Source organism: Corythoichthys intestinalis, chromosome 20, assembly GCF_030265065.1.
Source record: "Corythoichthys intestinalis isolate RoL2023-P3 chromosome 20, ASM3026506v1, whole genome shotgun sequence".
NCBI lineage: Eukaryota > Metazoa > Chordata > Actinopteri > Syngnathiformes > Syngnathidae > Corythoichthys > Corythoichthys intestinalis.
In genome coordinates this window covers 38,062,560-38,079,302 of record NC_080414.1, presented here as the reverse complement: position 1 = coordinate 38,079,302, position 16,743 = coordinate 38,062,560, and the positions used below count along the sequence as shown (strand labels likewise).

The 16,743-nt window shown below is 39.4% G+C and overlaps 1 protein-coding gene across 3 annotated transcripts in view; it reads left to right on the top strand.

Moving 5' to 3' along the window:
• phf19 (PHD finger protein 19) overlaps positions 1 to 16,143 on the top strand; it is a 52,998-nt gene extending 36,855 nt beyond the window's left edge. For 2 of the 3 annotated variants that reach the window (XM_057824935.1, XM_057824936.1), the window contains 3 exons: positions 2,963 to 3,105; positions 7,185 to 7,351; positions 15,957 to 16,143. In XM_057824935.1, the coding sequence (XP_057680918.1) occupies positions 2,963 to 3,105; positions 7,185 to 7,351; positions 15,957 to 15,970 (324 nt within the window). In that variant the 3' untranslated portion in view covers positions 15,971 to 16,143. The remainder of the gene's footprint in view (positions 1 to 2,962; positions 3,106 to 7,184; positions 7,352 to 15,956) is intronic. The other variant, XM_057824934.1, reaches the window with a different exon arrangement.
• The last annotated feature ends 600 nt before the right edge of the window (positions 16,144 to 16,743 follow it).

The following is a 16,743-nucleotide window of genomic DNA, read 5'->3' as shown; positions in this document are numbered from 1 at the left end:
GCGCGGCAGTTTCATAGCCTTGCCGTTGCAACGGCAAGTAGTCATCCCTTCAGGTCGGCAAGCATTGTTTACATCATATTTGTGTTGCACATTTTTGCCGTGAGGTGACGTGCTCTTTGGGATGTGTTGTAAGTCCGATTGAGTGTCAAGTGCTTAGTTGCTGCTACGTTTTGTGGCCAAATTTACCACATGTGTGTACAGCGTATTTTCGGGTTGTGCGCGCATCCGTGCCCACCACCACCTTTGTGTTTATTGCACTGTGCAATTCATTTGAATGTTGTTGATTTATTGTGCAGTTCATTTGCATTGTTTAACAGTGACACTGACATGCTGTTAACCCTAACCCGAAATTCAGTATTTTTGACATTAGGCTTAATCCTCGAGTTAGCGGGGATTAATTCGTCGGTGGAGTTGATTTCAACAAATTCCATGCAGTTTGTCAGTCATTAGTTAGTTTCAGGGCTTCAGTGTGGCTAAACTAGCACGAGTCAATGGTGGTTGAAATGAACTCAATCGACTAATTAAACCTCCGCTAACTCGGAAGATTTATGTGAAAACTTCTGATCTTCCCCTTTTAAATTTGATTATCGGAAAATCAATTACATGCGATAACATTTTTCTGTTGTCATTCTTATGTTGAACCGGCAAAGGGAGAAAAATTGGTAAAAAGTAACCGATAAATTACTTTTAAAATAGCTTGGTTATTTTGATAGTAATCGGTAAAGTAACTACATTACTTTTTTGAGGCGTAATTAAATCACTTTTTCAAGTAATCTGTGACAATACTGCTCACCACTAAACCAGTGTTCTGCCAAAATGCCTTAAGAAAATATTTAATAAGGGTGGTTTAAATATGCAAAGTGAATAATGTGTTTACACTCTGCTTAAATGCTACAAGAAAACACAATGCTATGAGAGGGAAATGCATGCAAAAAGTATTATGAGACAATGAAAAGGTACTCGCGGCTTATAATTGGTGTGCGTGCGCGCGCAAGCGCACTCAGCATTGAGTAGCACATCTCGCCACGTAGCAAGGAAATGCAGAACACCGGTCATGCTGAATGATGTTTCAGGCAGCGTAAGGTTCTCCATGGCATCTCCAGACCCTTTCATGTACTAGTACAGTATGTCGCATGCAGTGGCGCTGGAAGTGGGGCGCAGCACCCCCTGGTGTTGGGGAGAAAAAAAGGTTTTGGTAGATTCTTTGTTAAGAATGCATCAATAATTGGAACATATTGAAACAATAGCACATTATAACTTTGGGGATTAAATATATATGTTAAAAAGTTGTTGTTTTTGTGTTAATAACATGGTCACCACATGACACCTTGCTTGTTACCAGGTCATGGTGAATGAGGCACTATTGGAACGAAAAAGTCAACTGTTGACAGAGGAGGCGTTAACGTGGCGTAAAAACACATTAGCGATATTTTTTTCTTTACAAAAACAGTATAATTTTCTAAAATTCAAGTTTGAAAATGAAGATAATTATGTCATTCTGGAATGTCCTGACATCGCGACAAGAACATTGAAAACCTTGCTACAATTTCCAACATCGTATCTTTGTGAAGCGGGCTTCTTAATTAATGTTTAACCACAAGGCGAAGTCGTTAATGGTGAGCGCGGTGTGCAGCTGTTGTGTGCAGCTTACATGGCAGGATGAATCTGAGGAGACCTTTTCTACAAGTCCTTCCATGATCAAACGTAAGTTAATATTCCTTTCTTTAAAGAAAGTTTGTAGTGTTTACTTTGGAATCGCTGCATTTGCGCATTTTGCGGCTATGATTAACGTTACGCGCATGCACAGAACAGCATCGTTGCAATTTTGGATGGGTTGCAAAATTTGTCAGAACACCGGTCCGTGAACAAAAAGACCCAAATAACACCGGTCCGTGGTGCAAAAAAGGTTGGGGACCCCTGGGTTAGAGCACAAGGTGCCCGTGGTGGAGTTGCCAATTTTGGTGGTCTATGGCAAATGCCAATCAAGCTCTACATTGCTGGGCAGTGAGCACAGGACATTGGGTCCTCAGGCCACCCTCATGGAGCCAGTTTCTGATCATTTGGTCAGAAACATTCTCACCAGTGACCTGCTGGAGGTCATTTCGTAGGCTCATCCAGGTTCTTCTTACACAAAGGAGCGGATACCACTCCTGCTGAGGGTTTTAGAACCTTAGAACGGCCCTGTCCAGCTCTCCAAGTAACTACCTGTCTCCTGGAATCTCCTCCATGCTCTTGAGACTGTGCTGCAATCCATCTTGCAACTGGCTTTGATTTGCCACCCTAGAGAAGTTGGACTACTTTTGCAACCTCTGTAGCCCCCAGGGGTCACACCATGCTATCAACAGAGATATTGATCCAAACCAAATGAAAAACTAAACCATTAGAAAGTCGCTCAGTAAAAAATAAGTCAAAAGAAATAAGGAGGGACAAAAAGTATCAGTGGCCTCAACTCGGAAAACCATACCTGTTTTTGCACCGTTTCATTGTTACCTCTCTGAGGCCTCTGTTGTTGATTTCATTAACAACCCCTAACCCCCTCTGCTGCTTAACTGACCAGACCAGAAGTTTGACTGATAGGTTGCTGTACTCTGATTAAAAAGTGTTCCTGTAATTTCTTTTAGCGGTATATTACATGTTTTTAGCCATTATTCGATTAGATACTTTACTGTAGATAAAATATTAGGGAGTTCAAACTGATGATGAAAAAAAAAATACTGAGTAATTATAGCATTCTGCTTTTTAAAGTTATCTTTGGTAAATGTCCCATATTACCGTAATGCATATCTTTTATGACAATCACCCATATGTCAGCCAGATATGTCGGCCGATCGGTATGTTGGTCAAATTTCAGGCCGATCCTGAAAAGTCCATATATCGGCCTGGTTAAATGGCCGGCCAATATATCGGTCTTATCTTGATTCATTTCACCCCTTGAAATTTTCCTCTTCTGCTGGAATCAAAGCGCACATGTTTGGCTACCATCTTTGACTTGACAATGGAGCAACTGGGCAAGCTGACACCGACGTCGTGGCGCTGCAGACTGATGGCCAGCGCAGACATGGACCCCGTGGACGTATCCCCCGCCGGCGACGATCATCGAGCCAGGTAGTTCCTTCAGATCCATTCACTATCATTAGCAGAACTCATTGAGTGCCAGGTCAGGTCACAGAGTTATGGTAGTTAATAAAAGAGGGAAATTTGATATTAAAAACACCTATTGATGGCCGTAGACATCCAATCCATTTTCGTCAAATCCAATGGTTTGATCACCTCCAGCACCCCCCTCAATCAATTATATCTTTTGCCGTCAATGGTAATTAAGCTATGTGAGGTACTACAAGCATGTGTACTTATACTGCAGGTACTTGTGTGCACTAGGACTAAAAGTACATGAACTAGTACTACAAGCATGTGTACTTGTGTGTACCAGCACAACAAATACATATAGTAGTGTGACAAGAAGGCCTATACGCAAAGCTTTTTCATTGGGAGCACAGGTGCTTGCTAATTAAAAAGATTTAGGAGCACAAAATTAAAATTAGGAGCACATTTGTTTTTTTTTTTTGTTTTTTTTATAGCTTATGGTGCACTTTTATGAAAAACATCAAGTAATGAATGAAGATGAATGTATTGTAACATTTTGGGGGAAAAACTCCTTCCCTCGATCAGAGAATTCAAAATGAAACGCAAGGAGTTGTTCGGCAAAAAGTATATCAAGGTTCGGCAGTGGACTGGAGTCACTTTTTTCCATCAAAACATCGCTTTGTGTCTCGAATCATGTCTGTTTTTGTATTGCTACAATGAATGAATGAATGCTTTTGTCATTGTACAATTGAACATACAGTGCCGGCCAAAAATATTGGCCCCCTGCAGTTCTGTCAAATAATGCTCAATTTCTCCCCCAAAAAGGTTGTAATTACAAATGCTTTGGTATTAATATTTTCATTTATTTTGCTTGCAATAAAAAAAACACAAAAGAGAATGGGGGAAAAAATCATTATCATTTTACACAAAACTCCAAAAATGGGCCTGACAAAAGTATTGGCACCCTCAGCCTAAGACTTGGTAGTATATCCTTTAGACAAAATGATAGCGAACAACCGCTTCCGGTATCCATCAATGAGTTTCTTACAATGCTCTGCTGGAATTTTAGACCATTCTTCTTTGGCCAACTGCTCCAGGTCTACTCTTGCTCCAAACTGCCATTTTCAGATCTCTCCACAGGTGTTCTATCAGATTCAGGTCTGGACTCGTTGCTGGCCACTTTAGAAGTCTCCAGAGTTTCCCCTCAAACCCATTTTCTAGTGCTTTTTGAAGTGCATTTTGGGTTCATTGTCCTGCTGGAAGACCCATGACTTGTGAGGGCTTTCTTACACTGGGCTAGGCCTGAACGATATTGGAAAAAACTATTGTTGCGATTTTTTACCATACTAAAAGATTTGCAAACAGTCTGTATCCTCAGGCGATAAGACTGCTGAATTCACAAGTACACTGAAATTGCTGTTATGGTTATGCTGTCATTAGTACGCACTTGACACTGTGGGGTGGGGGGGGCATAAATGGTTATGTACATTTTTCAATATTTATTATTATTTATGGTGGGATTGTGGGGGCACTGGGGACACTTTACCTTTATATTGCTCTGCACCAAGCACTTTAATGGAAACTAACCCATAATATTGTTGGAACTCCAATCTGAATTTCCTTGTTGTCTTGACAATGACAAATAAACTCTGAATCTGAATCTTTTGGGGTTTGCGATATATTGCGATATTAAAAAATATATAACTTTTTTTTTTTTTTTTTTTTTTTTTTAAAGAAATTTTCACTACATGACTTGAATAGCTATTTGAAAAGACTTTGGATGACTCACCATGACCACAATGTACAGTAATCCCTCGTTTTTCGCGGTTAATGGGGACCAGAACCCGGCGCGATAAGTGAAAAACCGAGAAGTTGCGCGCCCCCCCCCACCCCCCGTTTCTTTTTCTTTTGTGTTTGCTCAATGTATTTATTCAGATTTAGCATTGGAAAGAGATACATATAAGACATGTTTTTTTCCTCACTTTATTCCCCAAAGTATGATTTATAAAATGTATATTATATACATATATATTTATATATATTTATGTTGATAAATGGTCTTTAACCACTTCAAATGTAATGCTTATGATCAGTTTTAAACATAACTGTCCAAACTAATCATTTTTGAACAATAATAAAGTAGAAAAATGCTTGGTTTTGTTAAATGCTTCTGTTTATCTACCTTAGCTGTGACTCTTGGGAGTGACATGTAGAAATCAAACTCCTCATGATCACTTCTGGCATTTATTTTATGTCTCGAACGTCTCCACACACACACACACACACACACACACACACACACACACACACACATACATTCCAGCGTGGCTTCTTTGCAGAAACTGTTTAACAAGTTAAACGATGATTGACACATTGCTGCGCTCTGAAGTCCACTTCTTTGGCAAGATCAAAGACAACCAGCATCGTTAACTTTAACAAGCAAGTGCTGCAGTGACTGTTAGGAACAAAGAGCTGGTAGAGGGAGGGTGTGAGGCTGTGCGCAGAGTAGAAAGTAAGGCGTATGTGGATTTAAAAAAAAAACAAAACTATTGCACGTCCTTGCGATGGGACTATCGCGCACGCGCAAATCGCGATGGCGATGTTTAAACGATATATTGTTCAGGCTTACACTGGGCCCTACATTATGCTGAAAATTTGTTGGTAGTCTTTAGACTTCATCATGCCATGCACACCGTCAAGCAGTCCAGTACCAGAGGAAGCAAAGCAGCCCCAAAACATCAGGGAACCTCAACCATGTTTGACTGTGGGGACAGTGTTCTTTTCTCTGAAGGCCTCGTTTTTTTTTTTTTTTCCTGTAAACCCTATGTTGATGCCTTTTCCCAAAAAGCTCTACTTTTGTCTCATCTGACCAGAGAGCAATCTTCCAAAACGTTTTTGGCTTTCTCAGGTAAGTTTTGGCAAACTCCAACCTGGCTTTTGATGTCTCTGGGTCAGAAGTGGAGTCTTCCTGGTTATCATACCATAGAGTCCCTTTTCATTCAGATGCCGACGGATAGTACGGGTTGACACTGTTGTACCCTCGGACTGCGGGACAGCTTGAACTTGTTTGGATGTTCGTCGAAGTTATTTTTTCTCCAACATCCGTAAAATCTTTCGTTGAAATCTCTCATCAATTTTTCTTTTCTGTCCACATCTAGGGAGGTTAGCCACAGTGCCATGGGTTTTACACTTATTGATGACAGTACGCACAGTAGACACAGGAACACTCAGGTCTTTGGAAGCCTTGAGATTGCCCATGCTTCCTCACAATTTTGCTTCTCAAGTCCTTAGACAGTTCTTCTTTGTTTTCTCTATGCTCGTTGTGGAACATACAAGGACACGGGACAGAGGTTGAGTCAACTTTAATCCATTTTAACTGGCTGCAAGTTTGATTTTATTTGCCATCACCTGATATGTGCCACAGGTAAGTAACAGGTGCTGTTAATTACACAAATTAGAAAAGCATCACATGATTTTTCAAAGGGTGCCAATACTTTTGTCCGGCTCATTTTTAGAGTTTTGTGTAAAATGATAATGATTTCTTTTTTTTTTTTTTTTTTTTTTTTTTTTTTTTGTCTTTTCGATTTTCTCATTGCAAGCAAAATAAATGAAGATATTATTACCAAAACATCTGTAATTGAAATAGTTTTCTGGGAGAAATTGAGCATTATCTGACAGAATTGCAGGGGTGCCAATACTTTTGGCCAGCAGTGCATATATTTATCTTCTTCTTTTCCTTTTGGCTTTTCTCTTCAAGGGTTGCCACAGCGAATCGGTTTCTAAAAAATTTAACTATAATAATTAAAAATACCCAAGTATTCTTCCCCCAAATTTTTTTTCAAATCTTCAATTTTCCCCCCAGGTTATTTTAATGTTTTAATCTATTTTTCAAGTATTTAATTTTTTTTTTTTTTACTTCATTTAATTTAGAATTATTTCTATTTTTTTGCATGTGGTGCAAAATCTACCATCTATGTAACCATCTATGTAATTGTTTTTTTTATTTCTTTTATTGTAAAATTTAATCTTTTAAACCCTGTGATTCTTCCCAAGTTTTCAGCACAGCCCTGATGCCGATTTACGACCTCTCTTGTCCCCAGGCGAACGGTCGGCAGCCGCAAGAGGAAGTCGCCGAGCTCCGTGGTGGGGGAGGAGGAGCCGTCCGCCGGCGCCCATTCCCGCTTTCAGATCGGCAGCCGGCGTTATCGTGTGCTGGCGCGCCGCGTGACAGCGGACGGCGCCCCGCAGTACCTGCTGCAGTGGGAAGGTTCTGCCCCTTAACAGAGTTATCTGCCACTTCCTTTTTTACTCATTGGTTACTATTAACGGCGCTGGACGTCCAATCCGTTTGGGCCGGGAACGGCAGATGAACGTCCAGATCCAAACGGATTGGACGTCTAGCGCCGGCAATGGCACGGGAAGATGAGCATTCGCAGCCAGTCATCCCAGTTTAAATGAATTGGACGTCTATCATTATCAGTGGCAGACAAAAAGTTGATTTTGGGTCCCTTGGTAATTTTAGGGTAATTACAGGTCACTTCCTGCACATTTGGGGGCATTCCGTTGTCTTTTCCTGTACATTTAGGCTCATTTCACTTTTGGTTTACTGGTCATTTCCTGTTGATTTTTGAGACATTTCCGGTTCATTTTGGGATGTTCCCAGGTGACTGTTGATTTCTGGTCACGTTGTGTTAATTGTGGGGGCCATAGACTTCATAATGTATTGACGGGCAGTTAACATTTACTTTACATAAATATGTCGAAGAATAATGCTAGTCCGTATCGGTTAATTTATCACATTGATTTTTTTTTTCTTTTACATTTCAATGTTTTCTATCCTAAATCAGGCGTTGTATCACTGCATGTGTTTACTCTGCAACCGACTGCGAATAACGGAAGAGGTCTGTAGGGCAGCCCCCAACTAAAGGCGCTGCGCAGTGAAGGTGGAATCTGACCCGTCATTCATTATGAAGTCTATGGTGGGGGCGTTCAGGGGTTGCATCATGTACATTTTGGGTCATTTTCTGTTCATTTCCCGGTCACTTCCTGTACATTTTGGTGCTTTTTTGGGTCACATCCTGTTGATTTCAGGTCACTTTCTGTACATTTTTAGGCATTCCAGGGACAATTCCTGTACATTTTGGATTATTTACCGATTTCAGGGTATATATGGGAAATATATGGGAAAACCCATTGGCAGTGTATCAAATACTTGTTCTCCCCACTGTACATATGTTCCCAGGTCACTTCCTATACATTTTGGGTCACTTTCTTTTAATTTTAAGCATTCCAGCGTCACTTCCTGTACGTTTAAAAAATATATATATATATATATTTTTTTTTTTTCACATTTTCTCTGGATTTTACAAGCATTTCCGTATCACTTCCTCTTAATTGGTCTCAACCCCTGTTGATTTTGGGGCATTCCTGTTACACTAACCCTGAAATTAAGAGGAAATAATCCCAAGTGCATAGAAGGTGAGCTTAGAATGCTGAAAAATGTGCAGGAAGTGACACATAAATGCCCTAAAATGAACACAAAATGATTCAAAATGTCCAGGAATTGACTCAATTTCAACAGGAAATGATCCAGAAATGCTCTAAAATCAACAGGAAATCTTCCAAAATGTACAGGAAGTGTGCCCAGCATGAAGTGATGCCAAATCAAGAGGGAGTGAAACAGAAATGCCCTAAAATCGACAGGAAATTATTCCAAATGTACGGGAAGTGAGCCCGGAATGCCCAAAAATGCAGTAGGGCCGAGAACAAAAAGTGATTTTTGGTATGTGGCAAATTGATTTTTCCATGTGGCATTTTTTCTGGTATGTGGCAAATTTAGTTTGCTATGTTGCATTTTTTTGTTATGTGTCAATTTTATTTTGCCATATGGCATGTTTTTTTGGTATGTGGCAAAATGCATTTTGGCATGTGGCAAAATTGATTTTGCCATTTGGCATTATTTTTGGCATGTTGCATTTTTTTTGGGGGGGTGGCGAAATGGATTTTGGTATATGGCATTTTTGCAGGGCGTGCACGTCTATGCCATTGACTGCTATGTACGTCCAAATTTTCCATTAATTTTAAATGCAGAAAAACGTGTAGCTGTGATTTTTGACCATACACTTTACATTACTGTGCATTGACAATCAATTGGCACCCAAGTCAGGCCATGCCATTGACAGCATATACCAATCTAATTATTTTAATTATTTCGACAGTCAAGTGAAGTGGGTATCAGTCAGTGACGTGCGGTCAGGGGAGGCAGGTGAGGCAGAGCCTCACCTGTCATCATGACAAAAAAATAATTATAGCATCAAATTTATATTAGTATTTGTCCATTGCTCTTTATGTATGACTCATTTCAAACGTTTTTTATAGTCAAAATCGCTGAATTTGCCTATTTCCTGTTTAAATAACGAAATGGAACGAGAGGTGCAGCAGCAATGAGTAAAGCCTCACCTCTGATTGCGCAATCCTTAACAAACTGGGTTGATACATGGAATTGGAGCGTGTTGGTTGCCGTACATCTGCATGTCGCCATTATAATGTTTCCAGATACGTTTATTTGACCTGATTTTTCACAGTCTGGCTAATGTCTTTAACCCTTAAAGTTTAATGTTTGTTAGCGACATATTTAGTTTTGCTGATGGGAAATAAAACCGCAGTGAAAAGGCACAGGTTGCGGCAGATAGTACTCTGCCACACTGCAAGGGGGCGTACTTGAAACTGGACTTTCCATTAAAAGTGGACGCGGTTAACACAACGCCGGAGCTAAAAGGTTTGCTTCAAACTACGGGACAGAGGATAACTCGCGCTTTTCAAACGGACTGGTACACCCGAAAAGACTGGCTATGTGGCTGTCCTTCGAAAAATCGCCTTTGCCGCTTTCCCTGCCTTTTCTTCTCAACTTGTGCCAATATCTGGACTAACACGAGATATTGTGACATTAAAAAACTACCACGAAGCCTCAGCAAACATGAGAGCTCGACCACTCACATTTAAAGCCTGATTGCTTTAAAAACTTTTGGAAGCTCAAGGATCGATTTGGCTTTGACGAACAACGGAAGCTCAACGACAACGCCAAGGTAAAGGAAAACCGAAAGAGTTTGAAAGACCTCATTAATGCAACCTGCATCCTAGCTAAACAGGAGTTAACATTTCGTGGTAACGATGAGCATGTAAGCTCTTCCAAACGTGGCATATATGTAGAACGATTACATGGTTTAGCTGAGAAAGATGAAAGGTTAACTAGACATTTGGACCTATCCACTGTGTTTTCTGGCTTGTCAAATAGAACACAGAACGATCTAATTGAAGCAATCCTCTCTATTGAGGCGGAGAAATTTTTTAAAGTAAAGGAAAATAAGGAGGACTTTTACAAAAAGGGCGTAGGTTTGCATAAGGACGGTAGGGACATAACACTACCAACTTTTCAGGATGCTAAAATTGTCCCCACCAACTTTTAAGCAACCTTACCTTTTTTGCATGATATCATGTTCAGTTATATAGAGAATTTAGATCTTTCAATAGTTCCATATGTTGTAAGGATAGAATTGACCCTACCATTATTAAGTGAATTATTTTCATTATGTTTATGTTTGCTAATAAAAACCAGACATTTATTCAGGAAGTTTTCAAAATGTTTCTTAAGTATTTTTTGAAAACAAAGGTTTGAATCGAACAGTGTATCATCCGAACCAATGCACGTAAAAGTTATTATCAGTAGATAAGGATTTATATAACATTGATCATTTTTGCCTATTAAATAATTAGGTTCATATACATTAGAAATGTGGCTCTTTGCCCCTTTCATCCAATCTGTTTGGTCTTATTAATGCGCCGTCCCCAGCAAAAAGTGTACCTACATGCAGGTTATGCTGTTATATCGTCCCTACGAATGTTGAGACCAAACTTATGCCCTTCCAAAGTAACGGTGGTTTTTGTGGTGAAGGACAGGCGCAAGACCACAAACAGTTTTCATTTCAATCTTATTAAAAAAAAAGAGAGAGAGAGACTAAGAAAAATGCAATAGAATATTTAAAAACTAAATTTTGGACTTAAATAAAATATTCTTTGTTTTTCTTTTCACTTTTTGTTTAGCAATCTGTAATAAATTGATTAAAGTATCAGAATTAAAAGTTTTAAAAACTGAATATTTCACTAAAGGTCAGAATTGAATTCTGTGGTTTTGTGCGCCACTCTTTACTCTCATTTATGTTGCATGAATTATAGAATTGCGACGGCCAACACATTGAGGGTGTAGAGCAAATGCATGTTATTTTCTTACTTTTACGTATCGATAATATGTACCGTGTGTGCATGTTTTGTGAGGAATGCTGATGAGATATGAAATAACCAGTAGCCAATTGAATAAGCTACCCTTTTTGGTTTATATATTTGGAAATCTGAAAAAAATTTCACTGCTTTCACTCAAAAAACTCAAAAAAAAATTCTTACCTAAAAATGTAATTACGCTTGATAACACACATCATTTGAAAGCCATGTGTTTTTCCCACGTGTTTCAATTGAATTTCCATTTGTGTCAAGCTATTTTTAAGTTCTAGTTAAGTTTTAAGTTCGTCTAAACTGTAAGTACTGATTGGATTTTGAGTTTTTGCAGTGTTCAAAATAAATGTATGATACCTGCTGTATTTGGAGCACGTTAGGGACCAGTGTTACTTTGTGTTTTATTCAGCAATGACTACTGAGCTAAAACTGACAGTTAGCTTTATTATGTTTTAATTTTACACCCTCATCATTCTACAGCGCTGTGTTTTTACAGATTAAATAAAGCCTATATGTAAGACACGTTAGCTCTCATCAACAGTGGTCATAATCAATAGAAACCTAGCCCTCCGAAGGGCTAACGTTACGTGAGCTAGTGACAGTAACATTATATTTATTAGCGCTGAGAAGTCTACTGCTTAAAGATGGCGGCTGTTTACTAACGCTGCACATTGGCGGCCGAGTCTGTCATTTCGCATGTAGTTCTAAATGCATGCGATATCTATGAGACGCATCGAACATTACCTGCTACCAAACGAGCATCATGCGGGCGTAGTTTTTAGCAACGTCGGCGTAGTTTGAAGCGGCTGTCGGCTGCAGTAAGTTGTTTTTTAAATTATTATTATTAATTCCTTCTTCCTCTACGCACGTGACGTCTGCGCGTTGTCCCGCATTAAAAGTAGTCCGGGCAAAACGTGATACTTAGAGCTGGTAAAATTAAACGATTCCTCGAGGTGAATAAAATTACGCGGATCAGTTTTTAAACTCGAGTTACTCCAGTATTCGTTTCAGCTCTAGTTATAATACATTTTATTTGTAGAGCGCTTTTACCAATGCTCAAAGATTCTTTACAGTTGAAACAACAAAATAGCAAACAACGTGAGCAGAACAAAACAATAAAGAAAATATAAGTTAAAAGCTAGTTTAAAAAGGTGAGTTTTTAACTATATCCTGTATGAAATAGGAAGCCAGTACAGTTTGTGGAGGACGGGGGTAATGTGGTTCCTATAGGGGGTCCGGGTGAGAAGGCGTGCAGCGGAGTTTTGGATATATTGTAGTTTATTGATGAGTTTGGATGAAGAACCGAAAAGAATGCTGTTACAGTAGTCAATTCTGGTGGTGATGAAGGCATGGATGAAGGTTTCAGCAGCAGAGAAAGTGAGGGAGGGGCGAAGACGGGCTATGTTCTTGAGGTGAAAGAAGGCAGTTCTGGTGATGTGGTTGATGTAACGGTTGAATCTTAGTTTATTGTCGAAAATGATACATAGGTTGCGGAAATGTGTTGAGAGAGGCAGGGTGCAGTTGTTGATGGTGATGGAAAATTGACCGTCTTTGATGTGAGGAGCAGGGTCGATGAGGATTATGTCCAATTTGTTCCTGTTGAGTTGAAGATAGTTTGCTTGCATCCAAGATTTATTTTTACTGAGGCAGTTGTGAAATGTGGATTGGGTACTGTGCGAGATTTGTTTTGTGGAGATGTAAATTTTGGTGTCGTCAACGTAGCAGTGAAACTGGAGTACAAATTTACGGATGATCTGACCAAGGGGGAGGATGTAAAGAATGAAGAGGAGGGGACCAAGAACTGAACCTTGGGGGACACCTTGTGCTAGGGGAAAAGGAGGGGATGTGCAGTGATTGATGGTGGTGAATTCTTGTCGGTCAGTGAGGTAGGAGCGAACAATTCGAGACATGTTGGACAATCCTTTGGGGGTCTGGAATTATCGAAACGTTAGGAAGGTCTTGTCTAGAGGATCCACACGTGCATAAAGATAGACAATGACATACTCCGTTTTTTACCGACTTGTCAGTTTTTTTCTAGTGGTATGTGCTGTTTTTTTACTTGCGTGTCACTCTTCATCTGGTGGCATATTCAGTTTTGTTTTGTTTTCTATTGCTAATCAATAAGAAAAATAACCATTCAGGCTGTAAAAGCATACAGTAATTGAGACTGAGACGTTTAATTTTTGTTAATATAATGTTTGTCTTCAATGAAGATTGGTATGGCGAGAACATATGGAAAAGATGTTATCGCTATTAAAAAAAAAATTCTTTGAGTCCCCATTTTCATTTGCTCCCGATAAATCTAGTATTATTGTCATATGATCTTAAATGTAATTCCTCCTGCTGAGGGACTTCTGAAAGCTTAAATTCTGGCTTTCCAAGATGATGAAGTCTGTCTCTGCAGTGCTGTGTCCCACAAGCCTTGGCAGAAAGTATCTATCACTTCATTTAACAAAGGCTCCTCATTTGACCTCTTTGCATTCTTGGCCAATCTGTGCTACTCGTGAAGTTCACTGCCTAAGTTGAGAGTTTGATAACGACAAAGACATTCCTCGCATCTAGTTGTGTATATATAAATATGAGAACATACACATACTACACATTTTTAAAAATATATATATATGGAATAAACCGACACCTTACCTCATCTGTCAGCCATGGCATCACCCATAAGGTCTCCTCCAATACAGACGAAGGGCAAAGACTGTCTTTCATTGTCAAGATGAACTTTGCCCCGATCCTCGATTAAACATGGTTGTTTTACAGGTCCAGTTAGGAGAATCTTTAAAACTATCTTAAAGGAGATGTACTTAAAGACCTCAAAAGCTGATATATGCAACATGATGTTCACATGTTTAGCTGAGAGGTGAGGAAGGGGCTAAAGTAGAAAAAACACGAACCATATCCTCTTCAGTTATGGAGTAATAGTTGACTTTAAATGTTGACAGTGCACTCTCGTCTGTAGAGATGGCACTTGATGTTTCTGTCGACTGATCTGAAAATGATCATTAAGAATATGTACAGATGTCACGTTAACACAAACTCCAACTAGATTGCTGCTGGGCAGAATTGTAGAATCGAATATTCAGTTTTTGGCGGGTAAGGCTGTTTAAAAAATGTGCACAAATTTTGACAAAGCAAAAGTAACTTTCACAACAGTGCAATATTCTTAAAAAAAAAAAAAAAAAAAACTAGGTTCCTGGACTTTTTGGAAAGCATTCAGTGTAACAGACCAAAAGAAAACTGCTATCAATATTTTGAATTTGTTCTTGTGGTATGTACTGTCTAAAAATATAATACCAACCAACCTGCAGATTTGAGGATCAGAGTGCCCATTTCTGCCATTCAAAATGAATGGAAAATTTGGACGTTCATAGCCGTCAGTGGCGTAGCCTGACTTGGGTGCCAGTTGAATGTCAATGCACTGTAATGATAACTCTATGGTCAAAAATCACAGCCACACGTTTTTCTGCTATTAAAAAATGAATGGAAAATTTGGACATGCATGGTCGTCAATGGCGTAGCCTGACTTGGGTGCCAGTTGAATGTCAATCCACTGTAATGGTAAGTGTACGGTCAAAAATCACAGCCACACGTTTTTCTGCCATTTAAAATGAATGGAAAATTTGGACGTGCATTGCCGTCAATGGCATGGACATGCATGGCCTGCAAAAATGCCATATTCCAAAATCCATTTCGCCACATACCAAAATCCTTTTCGCCACATGGTTATGGTTATGGTGTTATACTTAGATAGCGCTTTTCCACCTTTCAAGGCGCTCAAAGCGCTTTACACACCAAAATCCATTTTGCCACATAACCAAAAAAATGCCATATACCAACCAAAATCCATTTCGCCACATACCAAAATCAATTTTGCCACATAACCAAAAAAAATGCCATATACCAACCAAAATCCATTTCGCCACATACCAAATCAAAATGGCACACGGCAAAATCAATTTTGCCACATGACAAAAAAAAAATGCCACATGTCAAAATCCTTTTTGCCACATGTCAAAAAAAAAAATCCACATGTCAAAATTAATTTTGCCACATACCAAATACCACTTTTCGTTTTCGCTGTCTCTCCAAAAATGTGAAGGAATTGACACAAAAACGCTCTGAAATCAACATTGCTACATTGGTCCCTCGCTGTCCAAAGTGAATGAACATCTAGAGCTGTCAAAAATCAGTTCTCCCAGTTTAAATGAATTGGCCATGTATTGTTGTCAATGACATGCGATGAGTTAAGTACTATTTTAGAAAAAAAAAAGTGTTACCAAGGGCCGTAATCTGTGTGTATTCTCTTTATTCATTTTAATTGCATTCATTTATGTTCATTTATAAATATATTTATAATTATGAAGAAAAAAATAATAATATAAAGTTGCAAATCTCAACTGTCCAACCACCTCCCCGCTCATCTGATGTTGAAGCCATCAGGAGAAATAACTATCTACTTAAATGTCGGTTCTTGTAGATGAACTTTTCAGGTTTTGTCTGAAATACATTTCGTTAAAAGAGGAGCAAAGAACATCACTGAAAGCTTTTTTTTTTCTTTTTCTTTTTTTTTTTTTTGACAGGAAATGATGTTTGAGATGAGTAGAGCCGTTGTCCAATCAGGAGCCGTCTCGAGTGGCTCTTTCACAGATTGATATGAGTCCGTATAATGTATGATGTCAAATCAATTCATGGTGATATTCTGGGCTCAACATTTTAGCTGTAAGAGTACATTGAACCCAAAATCTTTGCATAAATAAAATTTTTGTTGAAGTATTTTTGTTTGTTTGTTTTTATAATATAACCTGTGACCTGTACTACGAAGCCGGTATTCTGTCTTTTCAGGGTAACTTCGAGAGTAACTTCATCACGTTCAGCATAATTTATCGGCTAAACGGGACTACGAAAGGTGGATATGTTGAAACCGGAGAATGTTGCCATGGCAACACAGGCCACACGTCAAACCTGGTCGTCTCAGAGTTAGATCTTGCTTAACCCCAGGATTCCAATTAACGACTCTCTATTTAAACAGCACTCCTCCGCGGATGTGTCCTCTTAACAATGACAGCGTACCTGGACGACCCGTACGACATTGGCGCGCAGGTTTGTGAGGGGCTCTTTTCGGAGGGCACTGGTTTTTGGAGACCGCCAGAATCCGCTGGCGTACCCGGACGATGTTCTCCATGAAAGATATAGATTTTCAGCTGAGGGAATTCGTTACCTTTGCCAGCTGATCAAGGCGGACATCACTAACGTAACCCACCAAAGTCAGGCCCTCACGACCGCGCATCGTGTGCCTTTCCTTGTGCTCTTTCGCCAGCGGACAATATATGTATTCCATCAGTGATGCTGAATATCTGAGTAAGAACA